Source organism: Passer domesticus, chromosome W (assembly GCF_036417665.1).
Source record: "Passer domesticus isolate bPasDom1 chromosome W, bPasDom1.hap1, whole genome shotgun sequence".
Taxonomy (NCBI): domain Eukaryota; kingdom Metazoa; phylum Chordata; class Aves; order Passeriformes; family Passeridae; genus Passer; species Passer domesticus.
Window position 1 is genome coordinate 46,915,556 of NC_087511.1, and position 23,291 is coordinate 46,938,846.

Sequence of the window (23,291 nt, forward strand, 5' to 3'; positions counted from 1 at the left end):
GCCCTGAGAGACCCACCCCTGAGGGACCCAGCCCTGAGGGGACCAGCCCTGAGGGACCAGCCCTGAGGGACCCAGCCCTGAGGGGACCCAACCCTGAGAGACCCAGCCCTGAGGGGACCAGCCCTGAGGGACCAGCCCTGAGGGGACCAGCCCTGAGGGGACCCAGCCGTGAGGGGACCCAGCCCTGAGGGGACCAGCCCTGAGGGGGCCCAGCCCTGAGGGACCAGCCCTGAGCGACCAGCCCTGAGGGGGCCCAGCCCTGAGGGACCCAGCCCTGAGGGGGCCCAGCCCTGAGGGCACCGCGCCACGGGACGGCCCGTCGGCCCCTTCGGACACCGAGAGGGAACACACCGGGTGTGGTTGTACCCGTGTTGAAATGGGAGTGTCGTGTATCCGACTGCCAGGGCGAGACCTCCTGCAGCGTCCCCAGCTGGCGCTGAGAAGGCCGAAGGTGGCTTTAGAACCGGGCCTGGGGCGGAAACCAGACAAAGCCCACAGGACGCTGCGGGCAGGGTTTCGCTTTGAAGAGAAACAGCTTTATCCAACTGCAACCAGCACGACCATGGACTCTCCTCCTTGACACAACTTTCCCCAGCCTGCTGCCACTGTGGAAGCGCGCAGAGTAAGGCACCTTGCGTCCTTAGCGAGGGAGAGGAGGGGCTGCTCGGGAAGAGCCTCCCAAGGAGATGTTCCCGTGGGTGATGCTCATCACTGCAAACGGACAGATGATCTGAGGCGAATTCTCACCTCTCTGGTATTGCAACTCGCTCACAGTGGACTGAAAGTGACTAAGAAAGTAATTTTATGAACATTTTTAATCAGTGATCAAGCATTCACATAGCTCAGAGAGGTGGTAGATGTCCCATCCCTAGAAGTGTTCAAGATCAGGTTGGATGGGGCTTGGAGCACCTTGGTCTGACAGAAGCTGTTTCTGCCCATGTTGGTGCAGGACTATATGACCCTTAAAGGCCCCTTCCAACCCAAACTGTTCTGATTTGGACATGGCTGCCTGTCATTTCCCTGGGGGTTATTTTGACTATTAGGGTCTTATATAAAGCATAGATATCCTTATTGCTATTTCTGGATGAGGGTGGTTAGAAGTGCTGTATTTATTGCTGAAGACCTGTTTCCTATCTGTATAGATAACACTGGGAGCAAGAAGTATTTAGCACAGTAGTATCTTGTAACCAGTTTTAGCTGCATCCTTCAAAATGCTTAAGAAAAAAATTGGCACAAAAGTTGCTTTTCAGCCTCTTCCAGATCCCTTGAGCTCAGGGCAGTTTGTGCAATTCATTCCACTTTGCCCTGTGTGAGACTTGTCTCCTTGGGTACCAAGAGTGGAAACACTTTCTTACTTCAGGATTTGCTTATTTGCCTTTGAGGGATGAGAATCATTAAGTAATTTCTGTGTAGAGATTATGAAAAGTCCACTGTCCACCTTTGATTTCCTCAGCCTACTTGTTAGGCACTGTGGATTTCCTCATGCTCAGCAGAACTTTTGTGCGCTTAACTTCCAGCAAGTAAGAAATTCCCAATGTGCCTAGGAGAGCAGTAATGTACTTCAAAAAACAAGCCAGTGCTTTGTTATGAAAAGCTAAGGCCAACACTTCCTCTGTCTCAAGGCCATTAGGAAATTCCTATGGACTTCTATGGAAGTAGGATGTGCCCTCTTCTCACTGCCAACTCCCTGTCTGGCAGAGGTTTTCCCAGGAAGGGCCATCTGCTGCATGTAATGAAATCGTCTCTCTTAAAAGTCAAACTGTTCAGTGATCAGACTCCCTATCCTGAGGTCACGCTCAAAACACCGGCGAAGCCGTCGGGCTGGCGTGCAGCTCCAAACAACGCGCGCAAATTCGGCCTCCTTTGTCTCCAGCAGCGAGGCCCAGCCCAGGAGCAGCCTATCCCAGAACATCCACAAAGAGCTTGAGGGTAAGTGAGGGGTCGGCATGTTTGGACTTTGAAAATTATTTGTCTGCTTTTTTTCTCCTGTGGGCAAATAGAATGTGTATCATAAAAGACTAATAAAGGAAGAAAAGCAAGTTAGTTTTATTATCAATGCAGTACATGGGTATAGTGATTTATACTGCTATTGACCAGGAAATGGGATTTGTTATTTCCTTCTGCTAAAGAAGAGCCATTTTTGTAGATTTGGGTTTTTCTAAACATGTTGCATTAATAATTCTGCTCACTGTTTCTGAAACTACACTCTGCTACTATTTCCACCAAGTCTCCTTAAGACAAAATTGCAAAAATTGTACGAAAGCAAGCTTCCTTCTCTAAAGGCTGCGTAAGTGATACTGGGTGTCCTGAAAAACACATTTATGAATTCTAAATATTTATTGCACGGTCTAATACTCATTAGATAAAAAGTTCCTCCATTCTTGAGAAAAAGGTCTGGTCACTTGGTAGTAATAGACGATTCCCAGGCTTCATGAATTGCTCAGTCTGACAGAGTCAGATGCTTGACAGATGTTAAAAATAGATTAAGACAGATCAGTGTTAAGAGTCGTGCTGTGATTGCTTATTTTAATTACTCTATATTAAGGTGTTTGTTTGACATGTGCAGAGCCAGTCATTTATTATTCTATTTAGCTGATGAATTATGGCTGAGGTGTTTTTATAGTGTGGGGCTGTTTACAGTGGGTACTGCACTAATCAAAATGTTGTGAAAAAGCCTTGGATATTGGCAGCTGAAGAACCGCAATGTATCACAGAATTTTTGGCAAGGGCATATTTTCCAGACATTTGCTTTTTGAACAGCCACAACTTCACTGATGTTTTTCTTACCTAGACCTTGTTAATCCAATAGATAGTGTGATAACTGGTTTAGATAATTCAGCGTTTCTGTGGTTTGGTTTCTGACACTGTGCAGTCTTTGACAAGTATGCTGCTCGAGGTGTTCCATTTGGTTGTGGCATGTCGACGGACTTGGAAAATAATAATGTTGTTATAGTTATTGTTTGTATTTGAGACAGAACTGAACCAGGCAGAACTCCTGTGAGGTGGAGAAACAAGTAGAAAATGCATCATTGTAAATCTGTGCGCATGTGGGTTCTCATTTCTACCCCATCAAATGTTTCACTCTGTAGTAGGCTCACTGCTGTATAAATCCTTACTATAGCCCTGGGGTTGAGTAGAGTTCACAAAGTTACAATGAATCTGGAATCCTGGTTTCTATTCTCTTGGAGGTTGTAACTTTTACAAGGTAACAGTTTAAGAATGCAACCATGATCACAACTCATTTAGAAAATGTTTTTATGTGTTCCAAGTTGGGAAGCTTGTATAGACCAGGAATAGCAGATCAGAAATTTCATGTGGAACTTGATTCCATTAGTACTTACAAATGCACTGAGCTTAAAAGTTTCACAATGTCAGTGTTGATGAAGCCTTTAACCAACAACTTTTGAAATCTTTGATTTCTATTAAAGAGAAAGTTTAAACAGAGAACATCAGGAAAAGCATTTAAACATAGCAAAACATTCATGGCAACCTTTCTGGAAAGATAAAGTTATATGTTCCAGATCATAAGTATATTGTATGTATTTCTGTACAGGGCATATAAAACCTCATTTAAGAAATACATATTGGTGTGTAATGTCCGTGTTAAGTGTATAACTGAAAAGTCTTATGTTTTGTTTTACTTTGGAAGAAGAAAAATGTGAAACTTCAAAAGATCTCTGTTGAGAGCTGCCCTGCATGAGGAATAAAAAAAAGTATGTTCCCAGATAAAAAACAGTTGACAGGGTAGGAATGGGGATTGGATGCAATTATACCTGCTGACTTCTTAGAGGAGCTAAACGAAACATATGCAAAGTTCTGTAGGAAAGCTAAGACATATTTGAGGGACATTCCAAGGAGAATGGCAAGGGAATTAGCATTAACCTTGGAGCATTGCAGATTTAAGCAGGACACTCAGATTTCACAGGTGACAGGTTTTTTGTTATACATATGGTGCTGTAGTTGGTCAGTCTTGGGATCCTGTGGTTAGCAGAGATTTCTTTTTGCCTTTTTTTAATTTTTATTGTTTCTGCTCTACCTATGCTGTTTTCTGTTCCTTTAATAAATATTTCTTACATCTTGCTGTTCATACCAGCAAGCTTTCTGGTTGGATCTATGTAATATACGACCATTTCTGTTCATCATCAAGACAGGTTCTCTGGTTATTGGTGGCTTGGTTTGGAAATATTTCATGTTCATTTTACATGAAGTCTAATTATATTGACCAAATATATTTCTTTGTGGTTTAGCTACCTGTGAGTAAACATCTCTTAAAGGGAATGTATAATGTATGCTCAGGCAGGTGGAGAAAGAGCTTTTGCTAAATCTAAGAAAAGTAGTGGGGTAGGGTAGGGTAGGGTAGGGTAGGGTAGGGTAGGGTGAGATGGGATGGGATGGAATGGGATGGGATGGGATGGAATGGGATGGGATGGGATGGGATGGGATGGGATAGGATAGGATAGGATAGGATAGGATAGGATAGGATAGGATAGGATAGGATAGGATAGGATAGGATAGGATAGGATAGGATGGATAGAAGATAACTGTGTTGCAAAAGAGTAACTCCAGGTCCCAAAGTTCAGCCTGTGGGGTGGAGACCATAGTAGGAAGCTCAGCTGGCAGCTGGGGAGTTGTCTCAGGCCAAAAAGCTCAGACTAAAAAAAGCAAAGCACACAAGCACTGGCTGTCTAAACAGGACCTGTCTGCTGGAGAAGTGTTCGAAGAACAGGTGAGCAGACTGTGTGTGGCTCACATCCACATCCTCCTCAGGTGCACCTATGTACAAAGGAGAAAGGCTGGCCTTTTTGTGTGTACGACTTTGGTGAAAGTTAATCCTCGATCACTTAAGGCAAAGGGTTCTGACCGAATTGCTGTGGCCAGCAGCAGTTCAGTTCCTGCAGCCATGGTCCACGTGCCCTGAGGCACACAGTGTTTCTGGAGCTCTCTCTCATGTTTCAGGTATCCATCCCAGAACTGCTGTCAGCTTGGTATGGAGAGCCCAGAGTGTTGGTTGATGAAAGGCTGTTTCCCAGTGTGAACCACTGCGGCATTATCAGTGTCATTCCCCCGGTGCTCTGCTGAGATATCCCTCGTGTGGGCTCACTCAGCCTCCCCCACTCCCACTCCTCTGGCCGGGTGGGTGTGAGGCATGTCCTTGGCAGGACCTGCTCTGAGTGGGAGCTTTGAGGGGGTCACAGCTCGGCTCCATCGAGGGGTGGGCATTGACCAGGTGCTCACTGTGCCATGGGAACGCGTGGGACAGGCCCTGAGCCCCAGGGCTGGGGCCGCACAGATAACAGGAGGTGGTTCCTGGGTGGGTGGGACAGCTCCAGCAAGGTCAGGGACGAGTGAGTGCTGCTGAAAGATAGGGAGGAATCCTACTGAAAACAGTGTGGGCTGAGGAGGGCCTGCACACAAAACAGAGATTACTTCATGAATAGATATTGAATGAAAGAAAAATGCTTCAGAGAGGTCATAAAGGGGATTTTTCCACTGACTCTTTTCCCAGCCATTCTTTTGTTAAATATTATTTGACATGGATTGTTTTTCACAAACCCTGATAACTTCCTGCTGTCAAAGGGTTTTGGTGAAGCAGCTCCATCTGCCTCTTGCTGCCTTGTTAATCTGACTGTTTCAGGTTTGCATCAGTTCAATATTTCTCCTCAATCACACCCAAGCACAGTTGTCAGGTTGCTGTTCTCATGCTGCTCCCAGCTTTGTTCTCCCTTAATCTCAGTTCCCAGGCACAGAGCTCTGGCAGGACCAGACCCTGCTGAACATGAACTTGTGTTTCATTTGCCTCAAGGGCTACTGTAAAAATCCCCCATGGTTCTGATCAGTACGAAATGGAAAATCTGTTTACAGAAGATTAGAGAGCCAAACAAGGCATATTTCCTGCCATGACCTGCTCAAACCTGGTGTGCGAATTCCTCCTGTGTGGCTGTGCTTCAGGTGTCTCCTGTTGTGAGCCAGGACCTGATTCAGCAAGTAACATCATTGGTTTTCAGAGTGAGAGTTGGGACAAGCAGCCACAACACCCTGGCATGTTCTCATGTCTTCTGCCAGCAAGTGTTCAACTCCCAGTTTATCGAGAAATTAATTTTCAGGTTACTAGTCAACAGCTGATGGTAAATTAGCATGGTGTCTCCCATTCCTCTTCCCTCTGTGAATTGCACTGTGCATCCTCTGTCACAAGTTTTCCTGAGGAGCTGAGAGGGTATAGTACTAAACGTTCTCTTTCCAGTTTCTGTCTAAATTCAGTAATTGAACTTTTAAAAAAATCTTCATACTTTCTATTTTCTTTCCAGATTTAAAAAAATAGCATCTCTTTGTCTTGGGTGGAAACCCATCATTTGTTGCAGTTTTCTCCTGGAATGTTATTTTGCTTTCATTTCTGTGGTTGCATCTGACAGTGCATGGAAATCCAATGTAATTTTCATATGGAAAAATCTTGACAGCTCTTTTCCTCTCAATGTCAGAGTGCAGCCAAACTGAGACAATGATAACTGTCTAGTACAATGGCTTTAGTAAAGGCTCTTCATTAGTCAATCTACATTAAAAACGTGTTGCCAAAGCACTTTTCAGCTGGGGAAATTACCATGCTTTAAAAATAATTTGCAACCTCCAAAAGAGAGGAGCGAGACATCTGGTCTTCTGAAAAGCAAAAATGAGAGAAGCATTGAAAGAATGCAACAGGAAACGTTAGGCAAATGCATATTTAAGAGGAGAGGCTGAACTCTGAAGGGTATTTCCATGGTACTGTAATAAAATGGGTGAGGAAAAGATTAATCCCTACTGCTCTGTTTTTGTTCTGTTAAATGTATTCCTTGGAGTTGAAAAGGAAAGCAGTGTGATCAGAAAGGCTGGTCTGGTTGCCCCATGTGCTGTTTGTCTGGGCTCCTTGGTGTACGTGGACTCAAACTGTTTGTCACACATGAAATAAATGGGCAGGAGATCTTTCTCCTTTTTAATGCCTTCATTAAGAAGAATCAGCTCAGGTGGGGAGAAATCGACGGGTGGCACGAAGGAGGAGGATGATGCAGCTTTGTCCGCTGGTCTGCAGACAGAGCTGGGGACTCTGTCCTCACGGGAGAGTCGTAGAGTCCTTAGCTTGTTTGTTTAAAAACCCGGGGGGGGGGGGGGGGGTCTCTTTAATCAGCATCTTTTAGGTTAGGGTGAGAAACAAAAAGGTCCAAGCAGGTACGGGACTATGCTCCCATCCTTAGATGTCACTTAAGTCACTTGTTGGCTCGTGATTTTAGGGGTTTTTCTTGTAAAAACTGTAAAACTGTAAAAAACCCAGGGTGCAATGCATTTCTCATTTGCATGCTGGCTCTGGTGTCACTGCCCATTCTCTTTACCCTGGAGGGTTTCTCTTGGTGTCTTCTTGGCAAACGTCCGGCATCAGAGGAACAATAGTTAATCACCGGCCATTAACAGGTAATTAACAACTTTTTCTTTGGCAGCACACCCAAAGAAGTCTGACCGGTTTGACTTGCTTTTTTTAACTCTGAAACTAAAAAAAATACAACTTTCTATTCATATCATAAATGGCTTCGTTGGATTACACAGCAAGAAAGCTTTTCCTGCTGCTCTTCACCAATTCTGGAATAAATGTAGTCACTTTTTTTTTCAGAGCCATTAGTCTGGCATCCTCCAAGAGGTCAAATTTACTCAAAACTGCTACAGTACTTTTCCAGTGCTGCCATGTCACACCTTTTCCAAGGTGACTGATGAGCCAGAGTGCTCCTAGCAGTGTACAAAAACATCTAAAGTATCTAAAATCCTAAGATTTGGGAATGCTAAGGAAAGAAGGGCTTTGTTACGGAAGAGAGAAATGATTCCACATTTCTTTGGATTCAGCCAGTGGAAGCCTTTTGGTGTATCTCACTTGGATTTTATGTGAACTCAGTATTGCCAGACCACTGTGCTACTGCACACCCACTTGAGGGGAAAACTTGATATGAGCAGGAAATTGAAGTAAGCCTGCCTCATTTCACTGTTCTTTCAGCACAGGAATGACAAATATCAAACCAGAGCACAAGAAAATTGCTTTTAACACAAATTGTCCTAAAAAGTCTAAGCAGGCTGGTCGTTCTGGGTATTTCTACAAACAGAGTTTGGGATTTATGTCTCTATGATGCCAGTCCAAGGAATAACCTGCTGTTTTGCCAATGTGACTACCAAAGCAGCAGGTAGCTGTAGCAGTGGTGTACATGTGGAAAGGTACAGTCTGCAGGTTCCTGTTTGCATTTAGAGAAGTTGAAGGGCTGTGTACTAGAGCCCCTGTTGAGGTGCCACGTGGATGTGTGGGTGTGCTCAAGGATTTATTCTAGCACAGATCACTCCGGACACCTGCAATGTGCTGCCAGTAAGTGTCATTGCATAGGCAGCCAGGTTAGGGTTACTGCCTTAACGTCTGATCTTGGGTTTTAAATAATGATTTCTTGTTTTGAAAGTGCTTGCAAATATGTGTCAACTGACCACCTTTTAGAAAATACCTATAGCCATTTCAGAAATCATTTTAAACTTTGTCTTCTTTTACTTGCAGGTGCACAGAACAAGATCTGCACTTCACTGAGAGCTAGAATGACTTTTCTTGACCCAGAACCACATACAAAGAACAAAACTTGCCCAGAATTTGTTGTTGTCCTAAATGAACTCATGACAGACTTCAGGGCAGAATGAGCAAAATGGGAAACATTTTGCACAATGCAAGAGTTCCCCCTGCCAGGGTGAGACTGTGTTGATTTCATCAGGTTCTGACTCTTCAAAAATCATTCATTCACTGCTTGAGAAACTCAGCAAAGCAGGAGTTTTGTCTCCACTTGAGAAATCCCTCAAGACACTTGCCTAACACAGAAGACAAAATGGATGTTAAAAATGTAGTTAAATCCCAGGCAACTTTTTCCTGCCTGAAAGATTTGTTAGAGGATGGTGATGACCTGCTTCATTTTAAGGGTGTGGTTGATGTCACTGCTGGAAGAGCAGAGGAATACTGCAGCAGACAGGTGTCTTCCCACCCCACAGACGTAACCACTTGTCACACAGGCAACTGTTGCCTTAACACACAAGACTCTGCATCTCCTCAGTCTCTGGCAGATGTCCAGGCATGTAAAGGGCCTGGGCTGGGCAGACCTCTAAGCAGGAATTCCCTGCTGGGTGAGCAGGCAGACACTTCCCTAGGTAATCTCACCGATTTTGGAAAAGATGACTCTGAAAAGTCTGCTGCTGTTCTGGAGATTTATGCAGAGAAAGTAACAAGTGTAAGTGATGACTTTTCTGATGATGACCTGGAGTACTTTGAATGCTCAGATGTGCTTACAGTACATGAAGATGAAATCTGGAAAAAGAAATTAGAATTTTTATTAGAAAGTGATGATGAAGATGATCTAAAGCTGAGTAAGGATTGTGATGGGTGTGCTTACTTCCTCAGTGAAATGCCTTGTGTGTTCCAAGTGTCAGATAACACTACGCCTATGGATACCCCCATTGGCTTCTGTGAGCATCAGTCAAAAATCAAAGGAGTAAACGTAAGGAGAGACCCCTCTATGTACAGCCAGTCAGCTCTGCAGACAGAGATGACTCTCACTGTTGGACACCACCGAGATAAAAGTGCCATTTTGAAAGACAAAGAGAAGAATCAAGTGCCTGTTGCTTCTGCAGCCACTGGAAATGAACATCCCAGAAGTGAAGAAGAGACTAATGGAAGTGGCCGTCTGGCTGCAGGTTCCTCAAGGGACGAACCAAAGCCCAGGGACACTGTCCCTGCCCAGGTAGATTCCTCTGCCCATGGCATAGGTGCTGCTTGCACAGATCAGGCTTCGGGGACAATGACAGAAACCAGCCCCGACGGGGACGTGCTGGGGGAAAGCTCACTGCTGCTGGAGGAGGGGAGAAGGAATGTGCCAGAGGGAAATGCACGGCACGCTGTCTGTACCTTAACAGAAAGTCTGAGGAGAAACCTTTTGAAGCTGTTAAACCCCGTAGAACTTTGCAGATATGTAAGTACTATAGGACAGTCTTTCCAGGCTGCAGCAGCAGGTAGGGAATCCAGAGCTCCGTCTCCCAGCCAGGAGGGGGTCTGCTCAGCACAGATTACCGAAGAGGCAGAAAGTGTGCCAATGCAGGCTGGTCTGTGTCCGACAGAAGAGGCAGATAAAGACACTCACGGGGAAAGGAAAAGGACTTGGAGGCTGTCTGAGCAAAACCAGATGCCAGATGAGAACATCTCATTTGGGGTAAGTAACATGTTTATCATTTAACACAAAGAGCTGCTCTGCTGAGCTCAATGTGATTTATTCCTGCTTGTCACAAAATAATGTAAAATCAAAATTACTTTGAAAGATCCTATTCATGTACTTCTGAATGACAGCTACGGCTGGGAGGGAAATCTGGGTTTAGAAAAGGCCCAAGTAAAGCCTAAGCTGTTCTAATTATAGAGTGAGCCTGATAATGGTGAGAGGCACTAATGGGCCTCTGGACAGCTGGATAGGGAAATCTGATATGGAGGGTATTGCACAGGTCTTAGCAAAGTAATGCTTCTTTCAACCCAGAAAGTTTCTCAACTACCTGTTGGTATTTGAGCAGAGAATGCTTTGATTTACTTTTTTTTCAATCTACGTGCAACAAACAAAACCGTCCTCCACTTATGGTGCTGGAAACCTAAACCATTCAGCAGGGGTTTGCTCTGGTTTTGTAACAATGAAGGGAATTCAGTGCAGAGAGTTCATGTTACAGAGGTGAATGGAGCTCTGTGATTTTTAAAAATAAAACAATGAAAGAGTTGGATATTATGGTTGAAACATACAAACCAATTAAAAGTTCAAACCCCTCTGGTACTCTCCAAGTATTTGCATATTTTATGCTGTTGGTAGAAAATGAGCTGGAGAAATCACTACAGTTGTAGAGACTGGTATGATGCTCTACCAGTTTTCCTAAGTAGGGAAATTGAATCATCATTTTTATTTCACATTGTAAAGACTCAAGATATATAAATACTATTAAATAATGAATAATCTTATTGTCACCAATTTTTCTGGTTTGAAGGTGTGAAGCTAATTGCATAGGAAAAAAACCCATTTGTCACAAAAATTTTTTTCCAGTTGCACATACTTTTCTTCATCTGATCATTTGGGCAAAAATATTTCCCAGTTCTGGGTGTAGTGTCACAGTAGAGTGACTTTAATCTCACCACTGGGGTGTCTTCAGCAGTCAGAAATCACTGAATTATTTTTCCTGAAAAATGCTGATAAATTTCTCTGGTTGTATGGTACATAAAATTCCAATCCCATCTGAGGAGCACATGATGTCTGTATGATGGGGAGTACCCCTCACTTGAATTAACCTCCTCAGAGCTTCCTGCGAGGGTGTATGGCCGTGGTTTGCTAGAGGCTTTGTTTGCTTTTTTTTTTTCCCCAAGTCCAGTGCAATAATTTAAATCCCAGAAGCCTCTTAGCCAAGAGCAGCTGTCAGGTGCCTGGCATAAATTTCAGAGCAGCCACTTAGACTCTTGTTGTGCATAGTCAGTATGTCATTGGATAAAAAATGAGTATTAGTGTATGCAAAAGGACGAGAGCTGGGCACACACCAACCCCCCACTTTTAAACATGTGTGTATGACAGTGAAATTCAGGTGTAGGTTCAAAATTAAGTGGTCTTAAAAATGAGCCAAGCAAAAGCATCCCACCTGAATACTGCTCCTTTTTTTGGAGTACTAGAAAAATGTGGACAGCTTCTCACAGTGCCCATATAGTAAGCCAGAAACACTTTAGTTTCTGTAAAAGTACCCTGGGGCGTTTGCTGGAGCCCAGAGTGAGACAGCTGCGGGAGGAAGGGGAGGGGCTCGCAGCAAACCCAAAGCTGACGGCTTTGGAAGGGTGTGCTACTTTCCCTGTGCATGTGGGAGTCAGGTCTGCTGAGGGGTACAGAGCAGCCAGGGGATCACAGCACTAATGACCCGAGGATTTACACTTCCCCTTGGCGCCAAGCGTTCGAACTGGAGCAACCTTTCAGTGTGTCTGGTGCAGCACCTGCTGTGCTGAGTGACTTCTCCTTGGTGGGAGGCTCCTCACTCCTTTCACGACCTCATGGCCTAGCCCGAGGTGAAATTCTTTATTTACCTGGTGCTTCAGAGCAGCTTCATTAATAGCAGGTCCAAGACACAAACGGTGCCAGCTGTGTGATGTTACATAGGGTACAGAGAGCCAGGAGGCTTTGCTGGGTGTCATTGGGAATCTGGTTCTGTTAGCAGTCAGACAGCACCCTGTCCCTGCCAGTGTCCAGCACCCTGTTCCTGTCAGTGTTCAGAGTTCAGCCAGAGCCCTGTTCTGTCAGAGTTCAGTGGTCAGCACCCTTGGGTCCCTGTCAGGGGTCAGCCCTCTTAGCACAAGGTGCTGCTGTCACTCCTGGGTTACAGAGCCATTATTCTGGTTTCTTCCATATCAGAACAGCCTGTTCACATAAAATCTGAGAGATCCTTGGTTTGACCTTCCCAAGACAGACTTGTGTCACTTCTAGATAATTGTGAATTTTGTCATCCAAAAAGGAGAGAAGCAGAACTGACACGAAGTTCCAGGTAATTGGGCATCTGGCTGAGATGAGCTCGGCGTTGCAAGGGAGCAGTCCAGGCCTGAGCCGTGCCAGAGGGGCTGGAGCTCTGTGTCAGAGCAAGCAGGGGAGTCCTGCGTGGAGTAACTGCAGCTCGTGACACCAGCCCTGCTCGTTCAGTAGGATCTACCCTGGGAATGGCAGTTCCCATTTTGTTACCTATGTCTTAAGCTGGCTGTAGTCTTTCCTGGGAGACATACCAAGAAAAAAAGCCTTAGAAAATCTGTACTGCTTTGGAGTATGGACTCCTGACAGCTGTGCGTGATTAGCCTGTTGCTCTATGGTGTTGGCAGAGAACTCACTTTCTGTTCTTTAAAATATTATAGTTCTTCCTCTTTTTCTGCCTTTTGAGCAGGAATAGCAGGCAGGATGTGCCTGTCAGTCTGCAGGGCAAAGCACAGCTCAGGTATTTTGTTTCACCTCTCTAAAGCAGTTGAAATAATTACAGATATTGAGGTATTTCAGCTACTCCAGGGCAGGTGTGCCATCTAAAAGAGAGTGTCATTTTAGGAACGGGGAATTTGAGTTGCATTGCATGAAACAGGGAAGTGGCAAGATCTATTAAGGTGGATTGCTGGAGAGCAATGTAAAGTAAAAGCAGTCCCAAATGTAGTGGACTTGAGGGAGCTGATACCCAGAGACAGTGATGTACTTTTAGTCTGTATTCTAGGGATTGCTTGTTACATTCCATTTGTGCAAACAGAGGGATATAAATGTAACATGGGGACTTTACTTGCAAAGGAGAATTACCTTGCAAAACTATTTCTGCTTAAAAAACAGTGAGAAACTGTGAGGTAAAATTGATTAACTTCATTACAAATCCTTCTCTAAGGACAACACTTTCAGACTCAGACCCAGGAGGTTGATTTCAATCCATTATGTTGATAGTTACAAGTCAGAAACTTGACTATTGACAAAAATATATTAAAAAAAAAAGTTAAAAAATTGCAGGCCTTCAGGCCTGTGTCAAGCTGTAATTCTAATTTTTAATTAAATTGCTCTATTTTCCTTCTTTGAAGAGTCAAGGTGCTAATCTTAAAAGCGTTACCCAGAATTGTGAGAACCTCTGTGTGGAGCCCAGAACAGAAAAGGAAGGCATCTTCAGGGCTTGTGAGAGTGCAGGAACCAGCCAGCTCTCTGCTGAAAACATGCTGCTAGCAAAGAATGCAGATTCACAGACCTCTTCTCTTCACTGTGCTCCTTGTGAAAAGAGAGAAGGTTGTCACCAACAGGTCTTCTCTGGACAACAAATTATTAGGAATGGCAAAAAGTTAAAGAATAACATTTCCCCTTCTCCTCGATGGGATATGGACTCTCTTCCTGATAAACAGGAATGCTTGTGTGCTGTTCTCTCTTCTGCAAAGCTGTGTGATGAGCCAGGGGAGGGAGAGCAGAGGCCTGGGCTTGACATACATGACAGCAGTAACCCAGATATTCTCTGCAGCCGATCAGCCCATGAGGCTGTGTCTGAAGCTAATCCCACGTCAGTCCTGGAATCTGGAGAAGCTGAGTGCAAAGGAGATGCTGATATATCTGCAGTGCATGACAAGCTGTGGAAACTTCTTCATGAAGATGACTCAGACTATCGAATCCCATTTGGAAGCAGAGGCACCCCAAGTTTAGGTACGAGGCTGACAGATATCAAAGTCACAGAACTGAACTCTGTGCAGGAGACCTGTTCCGATCTTCCTTCGCCAATGGATTTGATAGAAGAGCAGGAGCCCATCACAGAACCAGCTCATAAGCCCAGAACTGAGAAAGCTGACTGCAATGTTTCTGATATCCTCCTGCAGAGAGCTGCAGCATGTGAGAGTGCATCCAGAGGAAACATTTGTCTTGCACAAGTGGTAGGAACAGATGGTGTCTGTCTAAATTCTGGCACTGGGAATGAGAGGGAAACACCATCCATTTGTGTTTCAGCAAGCAGTGTCCTCCTAAGTACCCAGGAGTGCTTAGAGCCAAATCCAATGGCCATGGACAGGAATGGATCCACTGTGGCTTGGGAAGGGAAGCTTGCTGTTAATAATGCTGCCCAAACATGTGAAGCAGATTCTCCTCAAAGGTTACAAAATACTCAGAGTTGTAATTTAGCATGTCCCAAAGCTGACATATCAGATATGTCACATGGGACAGTTGGACAGTCACTTCACACTGAATACAACATAGCCATGACAAATGAGTCTGTACCTGGAGAAGGCTGTCATTTTATGGACTGCTATCCAGTGAGAGGAGAATTGGCTTATTTCCTTGAAGAGGAAGATATTTTTCCCAGTGAAAATACCAGTCAGTTTATACATGCAGAACACTCTTCTGTAAACACCATACATAAAAGTTGTGTAGTGAATTTACAAGAAAAAGGAAATCACTCAGGCTTGAGTGCACCAAATTTCAGTAATTCTGACAGCTACCATCTTTCAAAAAATAATGGCTGTCAGGATTTTCAAGTTGTTTCTAATGCACAGAAATACAGTGATGTAATGCAGTCGCCTAGTTTAATTCAGCTTCACGAAACCATAACACATAAGAATCTACCCCAAAATACAGACCAACTGACAGAAGTAGCAAAACAAGAAGGAGCAGTCCCTCCCCCTTCTGGGGAGCCATTTTTAAGAGATTTTTATGTAGAAGTGCCCTGCTGTGAACCATGTAAACCAGGAGGAGAACAGAGAGAGATTTGCATACCTGAGGAACACAGGGCTGAAGCTTCCTGTGACTCAGGAGTTAGTCAGGTTTCAGAGAGTCAGACTGCAGCTTCCCTTTGTAATACAGAACAGCATTCATTTTTTGTTGACAGCACCTTCAGGTCTGATGAAGGGTTAAAAATAGATTCTTCAAAAAATCCCTCCTATGCAGCTAGAAGTGTAACATCAGCCAGTGCTCCACTGCCCAGGGAGGCTCAAAGTGAGCACCACAGCACAGCAAGTGGGGAGGATGGAGGTTCCCAGGATTGGCTACATTCCCAGCAACTGCTTGGAAACAAAACCCTGCCCGTCCCCACATCTGTAAGCCACTCAGAGGGCCTTCCCAGTGAATCTGCAGTGGCGTGTCCTGCTACAAGAAATGAGGGAAAAACTGGATCCATACAAACGGGAGTCAAAACAAATGGGAATTTAACTACATTGGAAATTCCCTGCAAGTCATGGAAGGGTCTGTTCCAGAGGGTCCCTGGAGAAACCAAAGGAGAAGCAGCCTTGTGTGAAAATGAACATGAGATTCCAAGAGCTATTGAATACAACCCAGATGAAGCTGAAGCAAAGGCTCCTTTGCACACTTTGACTGGCTCCCAGGCTCTGAAACAGATTATGAATATTAGCACAGAGCAGTCTTGTCCTGACTTGATCCCTTCCAGCAAGACAGCTGAGGCTGAGAATTCAATTAAGTCCACTGAGTGTGATAAAAAGGAGGAAGTCAGGACAGCAGAGAGTGTAGTAAGTGGTTTAGTTAATTTGCCACCAGTTGATTCAGGGAACAACCAGTGTTTTCAAGAGCAACCACCCCACAGAAGAACTTCATCATTCTCTTTGGCGTGGACCACACTTGATCCATTCCCAGTCAACACAGAAAGTCAAAGAAATCAGGAAGGGTCAAAATCCTGCCAGATACCAGTGGCTGCTGCAGGGCCTGAGCCCATCAAATGTAAAGAGGACACAACAAAGAGCGGGCATGTAGCTGCTGGAGCTAAGAAGAAATTACCATCAGCAACTCTGTCCAAAAAACCCAGGCTGGAGGAGAGAGGAAGTGTCAGCAAGGATTCCAGCTGTGTTAAAAAGTCTGGGAAGAGCGAGGGAGGCGTGATTCATAAAGAGGATAGAAAAGAGCAAAGGAAACTCATTTTGAAAAAGGATAGCAAAGGTAAGAGAAAATGCATTTTCTTTTCTGTTCTTTCCCATCATTGTGGCTACAGTACAAAATTAAGATTATTGAAAGGCACTGCAAGCCTCTTTCAGACTGACTCAGTCAGCTAAAGGTGTCCTGCCCTCATGGAGCTTTATTTCCAGATTTGTGCACTCAATAATAAGTGCTATGCCCATGCCACAGGGATGAACTCTTTTCCCAGCTGGCAAGTATATTCAGTTCATGAGCTTTGTAACCCATTTGAAATAATCACTGCCTCACTGGCCTCTTGAAGTCAGTTTTCATGGATGAAGAGCATAATGGTACCACATAACTACACACCACGTAGCAGCTGCAAGCCCACTACTTGCTCTGTTCCCACAGGGCTGTGTTCCCACTTGTGCTCCTGCATTGCAGCTCCCAGCTGCAATTCTCCCCTCTTGCTTACCAAAGGATTTATCACTAGCAAAGTATTATTGTTAGCAGTAGGGTACCACGGATAAACAATGTTTTGAGGTCCTATGTGCTGACTTCTGACTGGTTCTGCATTGCTTTGCCCTGCTGCAAAAATGACACGGATGAAATGAGCAATATTAAAATGATATGGGAAACATATAACTGAAAGGAGATCCGGGTTGCTGTCAGAGTCTCCAGAAGGTTGCTAACTCTGTAGCAGGGTTGTGACTGCTGGGCGGATGAGGGATTTGTTGTTTCTATGGGTAGTTTGCAAGGACCAAGGTCTTATTTTTACCTTTTGACGTGACATTTCATGTTCACGTCATAAAATTATTTAATAGTTCTGAGCAAGACTGAACAGTGACTAAAGGTGAGCTACACATTTGAGGAGCTTTTCACACACTCTAATTACTGTGCGGTCTCGTGAGACTTCTACTTTTTCTAATCACATTTAAAAAACCCCAGACTTGTCTCTGTTCAAAGATGCATCCTTTGCCAGGGAACCAGATGTGTGGGAGGAGAGACACATTCCTTCAAAGCAGAGCAAGCAAACTGCAGTGGCTGTGCAATGCCTGACCTGTTTCCATTACTTGAGGCTACACTTGCAAAATGTTTTGAACATTCAGGCTGCATCAGATAACACTGAATTTTCTTCACCTCTTTCTGCTCTGCCTCAGTCTCAGCTGAAGTATGTCTGTGCTCTAGAGCACAGTTGTGGCCCTTTCCCTGGCATTATGGGAAGGCTGGTTTGGTTGCTGTGGAATATACTCGGTGTTCTTTTGCATTATTTCAGCTGCAGGAGAGAAGGCTGGCCAGGGCAGGAGCCTGGAGCCATTAGTTCTATTTCTAGAGCTGTCAGGTCCTGTCTGTGGCACTTTAGCCCTGATACAGCGAGGTTTACATGCCCCAGGACTCAGGGGCTGCTAGTCCAGTGGGGAGACCTGGCCTGGATGGGGCCTGGAATTGGGAATGGGGAAAACCATGGCAGTGTGCCTGACCCTTTAAGTTGGGTGTTACTGGAGCAACACCAGTACACAGTAACCTGCAGGAATGGGATCCCCGAGGGACACATGCCATGCTACCTCGTTCAGAGTGCAACTGCTCAGAATTAACACAGTTGGAAACAAAACATCTGGCATTTTACATCTCTTACATCGAGCAGGGATGTGCCACTTGGGGCAGGGCTGTGTTGTGATCCCAAAACCTTTCTCTAAGTATATGTCTATTCCCTTTCTTTCCAAGTCCCCTCCAGCCCCCTGCCCACACCATGCCCATGTGCAAAATGTCTGGAGGGTTCTGTGAGGCAGTAAAAAGTCCTAGCAGAGATCCAGGCTGGTAGGGCCTTTTGGGACTTTTTCCCAGGCTGTGATCAGCTAAAAAATTCTACTAATTATTGGTATTGAGACACAAGAAGTCATAATTACTTACCAGGGATTTCAGCATTCGTGTTCTTAACGTGAAATGTTAAAATGCCAAAACAATGTAATTGTCTTCAAATCCTAAACTGTGGTTCTTCTGTTTCAAGCCCCCAGGCTGCTGAAGAAGATCCAAGCAGAGCTATTCCCCGACTGCTCTGGAAGTATTAAGCTGTGCTGTCAGTTTGGTGACATTCATGGTGACTCCACCATTACATGGACTAAAGATTCCAAGGTACTGGCTCAGCTGCAGAGAAGGTAAGGGAATGTTTCTGAAGGACTGGGAGTTTCGGGGTAACTTTGCTAATTGTAGGAGGCAGATCTTCTCACAATGCATTGATATTGGTCACAGTTTGTGTTATATCACCTCTCAGCTTGTTCACAGCCAGTGTCATCCAGATTTCAAAAAAATGTCAAAGTTTGAACCTCATTTAACTAAGAGAAGGGTAGAAATAAAAGCTTCTTAAGGGCATTAACAGCATCTACCCTTCACATTTTAATGAAATTAGTTATTTTCCTTATTGTGGTAATGACATTCTAATCTAAAAAACTGTTTAGAATGTTTCAAAAATACAAAATAACATTACAAAAAAAAAAAGAAGAAAGAAAATACATTTCCATCAAAATGCACACTTCTGAGGGGATAAAAAATTTTGTAGGAAGGATTCTTCTTAGATGTTCTTTTAAGTGGAGAGAAAAAGTTGCATGAATTGGTTAAACTTTCTATTCTGATTCTTCTTGTTTTAACTTTTCTGATTTTGATTGTTGTATTGCAATACCAGTTATAGTATTGATACATGTCATTATCTGCTAAATAATTGTGCTGTGTTTTAACAAGTAAACAGTGCAGAGAGATCAAATTTATCAAAAAAGTAAAATATGTGATAGCACAAAATGCTCTGTTCCAGTGCCCAGGATGACTCTCCCGTCTCTCTGGAAATAGCTGAAGCCAGTTACCAAGACCAGGGAATGTATTATTGCTGCTTGAACAACATGTATGGAAAGGTGACTGCTGAGTTTCATCTGACTGCTGCAGGTAAGCCCCAGTTTAGAGTTTTGATTAATAATAGTGACAGTTTCCATCAGAGTTTTTTATTACAATTTTTTTTTGGTTTCCTCCTAGTATTGGAACGTCTTTCAAGTTTTCAGAGTTATGAAGGTAAATATAAAGTGAAGTAGCATTGCATGGCTTCATACAGAGACACACACACACACTGGCAGCTCTTTGGCACAAACACATGGTTCTTGCAGGTCACCTGCTGTGTAACTGTACTCCAGGAGAAAGGCAGGCATGGAGCTTTGGAATGCTTTCCCTGTGTGTTAACTGGTGTTCAGTGACACCCAGCATGTGGCCTGTGCTGCAGCTAAAGATAGTGCCTTGCCAGTGGGGTTGTCATTCCTGAACAGCCTGCAGAGGTCCAGGCCTTCAGTTGGCATGGTGACTTTCCTTTCTTTTCCTTGAAGAATTAAAATTAAGCATTTATTTCCTTGTGCAAAATAAAGATAGGACTTTTCATGTAGCAGCACTGTATAACTTTTAATCAGAGAATTTTAGGTGGAGTTAAGGAGTGTTCTAATTCTGGCCTTATCTGTACAGTGTTTCCTCTGTGCTTTGAAGAGAGGCAATAGTGTACAGAGGCTAAACCAGAGGTAACTGCAAGGGACAGCTGGAAGGACTTCTTTGTTGTGTAGCTCTGTTCTCCTATTTATCTCCTTTACTGATGGTCCTTGAAACGTTATTATTAGAGACACCTGAAGTGCAGTTAGAATTTTTTAGTTTCTCTCAGTGCTTAACTGTTTTCCCCCTTATGGATTTTTTTTTTTGCATTTGGATTCCAAAGATCATTTAAAGGGGTGAAATCCAGAGTCCTCCTTGATTTCATCTGTAACAGACTTGTTTGCTACACTCTGTCTTCTCTCCTTAGGATCCTGAGCTGCCACCTTTCTCCATGCTGCCTTTAGATCATACAGGCAAGGAGCTGCCTCTTAGGGGCTGCTTGAGGTCCCAGCCCTCAGTAACACAATTTGGGCTTCCACTGAGCATTTTTAACTCCTCTCTGGAGAGATGCATCTGCTGTCCCATGCATGCCACCCCTCCATGTGCCTGCAGAGATTCCTGTTATGTTTTAGGTGCGGAAGAAATCGAATTCATGCAGCTGATGTTCAGAGAAGACCCCCTCAGCTCCAGCTACTTTGGAGGGACGCTGCATGGAGCAATAATGACGGAGGGGCTGCACTTCGGCGAGGGGATGCACCGCAGAGCCTTCCGCAGCCGCGTGCTGCAGGGCCTGGCGCCCGCCTTCGCCCCCGGGCACCCCTGCGTGCTGAAGGTGCACAGCGCCCTCACCTACGGCACCAAGAGCAGGGACGAGCTGCTGCAGAAGAACTACAGCCTGGCACTGCAGGTGAGCCGCCCCTGGCCTTTGTAACCCAGACCTGTGGGCCAAAGCTGTCCTCACATTCGAACAGATGATCTGTTGAATGTTTTGAGCAATATTCCCATAGGCGTGTCTGTTGTAATACAGGAATGCTATGTCCAAAATACTGCAAGAGAGTATGCAAAGTTATATGCAGCTGAAGCTGAACCCTTGGAAGGCTTTGGAGAAGTACCAGAGTGAGTATAAATATATATTTTATATGCATATATGCTTATGTATACCGTCCTGTGCCATGGCAACCCACTGATTGCTAGGACTAAAGTGGAAAGAGGAAACCTGGGAACAGTGTTACAGCTCTTCCAGCTTGGTTTAGAGTTGGTAGCTGTTCATTCTGAGATCACTGGCCACTTTTGTCTGTTTCTTACCCTCTTACTGAAAGAATTCTCAGGATTTTATTCATTTCTATCCCTTGATTTCAGAATCATTCAGATTTTTCTTATTCATCGCCCTGCTAATAACATCCCCTATGCCACAGTGGAGGAGGAGCTGGTTGGGGAGTTTGTGAAATACTCTGTCAAGGATGGCAAGGAAGTGAATTTCCTGAGAAGAGACTCAGAGGCTGGCCAGAAGTGTTGCACCTTTCAGCACTGGGTGTATGAGAAGACCAATGGGAACTTGCTTGTCACTGACCTGCAAGGTGAGCTGTCTGAGGAGGGGCAATTTTTATCTAGCTTATGTTCTTGTAAGAGGGCAGTTTGGAAAAGAAAACTAAATCACACTCTTAATGGAGGCGTTGTTCTTTCACATGTACCTTAGTGAATCAGGACACTCAGTATGAGCCAAATCTGCCTTTTTCATTCACCACCCCGAGATTAATGAAATAGCTGTTGAGTGAAAGGCTTCAGGTGTTAATGACACCCTAGTCCTTCCCCCTTGCTTGTATTTGAATACTCACCAACAGTCACTCAACAGTGGAATGCTCCACATTGGGGTCCTGGCTAGTTTTGAAGAAATATCTTCCTTCAGAAAGAAGAGCAGTGAAGAAGCACCCCCGTGTTTGCTAAGTGCTACCTCAGCTCCCATGGGTGTGACTCCTCTTTAGTCCTGCAATGTATTTGGAACAGGGGAAGAGAGACCCTTCTTGAAGAAAAACAGAAAAAGCTGGAATCTTAGGAAACATCTTATATTCTTTTATATGTGAAGGCAGGAAAAATAACAAAAAGGCACCTAAACAAGATCCCTGAAGTAATTTAAAGGGAGGAGAAAGAACAAAATCCTAGCACAGGAAACAAGCTGTGCTGTTGATCACCCTGACAGCTGTAAAATAGTGGCACGAGCCTGACTTCTAGAAACTGCTGGTGACACAGAGAACATCCTCTTCTTAACTGGGGTACTTTAAAATGCTTTGAAAAAATATGACAAATAATTAAAGTGAAAAAAGGTGACTCGATAAATAATATTCAATGCTTCCATATGTGAATATTGTCCTAGAAATTCCAGTGTAAGCTCAGCTCTGTGTTTTCCTTGCTGCCTTGCAGGTGTAGGGATGAAGTTAACGGATGTTGGCATAGCAACCCTGGCCAAAGGGTGAGTGAATGTGATTTCTCAGCAGCATGGTTGTGCTTTACTCCTCTGTCTCTTCACAGTTCAATGTGGATGGGGGAGGGTGCACTGGAAATTCATTCTTGCTAATGAATTTCTTCTAAGGAAGAAAACAGTCCTTACCTAAGTGTTTTAACTTCTTCGTGTTCATATTTATGGAAACCTGCCTGTAGAGGAAACACTTTTATTTTGTTATGAAAGAATGGGGCTACCCTGCACATTGAGCTTTGTTTTTCCTGCATGCCTCCCTTGAAACAGCCTTGTCCAAAGGGCATTTCACAAGTGACATGAAGGGTTCTGGTGACAGCAGGTAAGGCTCCTCCATCAGCTGGAGGAAGGTAGGGCTGAACACACGGGGCCAGCACTGGCTGCAGTCCGGGGTAAAGGCAACCTGGAATCCCTCCTGCAGCCAGCAGAAACGCCAGAGCTTTGGGATATGTATTTGGGACACAAGCTTTATAAAGACACTTCTCAGTGGGATGCTGTGTATTGGCCACTTCCCTGATAAACAAGGACAATTGTGAAGGGATTTGATGGTATCTCTCCCCTTTCTCTCTCAAAAACAGCAGTTCTGAGCCTTAACAAAAGATTATTCAGGACATTGCTAGGACCTGTTCCTTCTAGTGGTGTTGCAAAGGCTTCAGCTCTTTTAGGGAAAGTTAAGTGTATGTGTAGGCCTGTAATATTCTAACTTTAGTCCACTTCTCTTAAGTTAATTAAGGCTTCTAGGTATAACATGGGCCGGCAGAGTTTTGGATAGGATTAGGCAGTGGCCAGGGAAAGGGGATGGGGGTAAGTGCTTTAATTTCATGTTCTGCTTTGAGAATCTGGAAGGAGAAAGAAGATCTGGTCATGTGTTCAGCCTTTATTCTAAATTGGACCTTGTCTGTATACCTGGGATACAAGAAGAAACTTCACAATATCATCTAAATTATTAAAAATGTGACTCTAGAATATTCTGGGAGAATCTTGAACATTTGCAGGCTGGCATCCATTCAGTT

General features: G+C 44.3%; 1 protein-coding gene across 5 annotated transcripts in view; it reads left to right on the forward strand.

Moving 5' to 3' along the window:
• Positions 1–397: 397 nt before the first annotated feature.
• Positions 398–23,291, forward strand: part of LOC135289020 (alpha-protein kinase 2-like) — a 42,650-nt gene continuing 19,756 nt past the window's right edge. The window contains exons 1-10 of one of the 5 annotated variants that reach the window (XM_064402406.1): positions 398–1,929; positions 8,549–10,238; positions 13,625–16,457; positions 18,421–18,568; positions 19,219–19,346; positions 19,434–19,469; positions 20,441–20,715; positions 20,836–20,924; positions 21,168–21,385; positions 22,227–22,275. In XM_064402406.1, coding sequence (XP_064258476.1) covers positions 8,868–10,238; positions 13,625–16,457; positions 18,421–18,568; positions 19,219–19,346; positions 19,434–19,469; positions 20,441–20,715; positions 20,836–20,924; positions 21,168–21,385; positions 22,227–22,275 — 5,147 coding nt within the window. In that variant the 5' untranslated portion in view covers positions 398–1,929; positions 8,549–8,867. Of the gene's footprint in view, positions 1,930–8,548; positions 10,239–13,624; positions 16,458–18,420; positions 18,569–19,218; positions 19,347–19,433; positions 19,470–20,440; positions 20,716–20,835; positions 20,925–21,167; positions 21,386–22,226; positions 22,276–23,291 lie in introns of those variants that run through there. The other 4 variants (XM_064402404.1, XM_064402405.1, XR_010351809.1 and 1 more) reach the window with 4 other exon arrangements.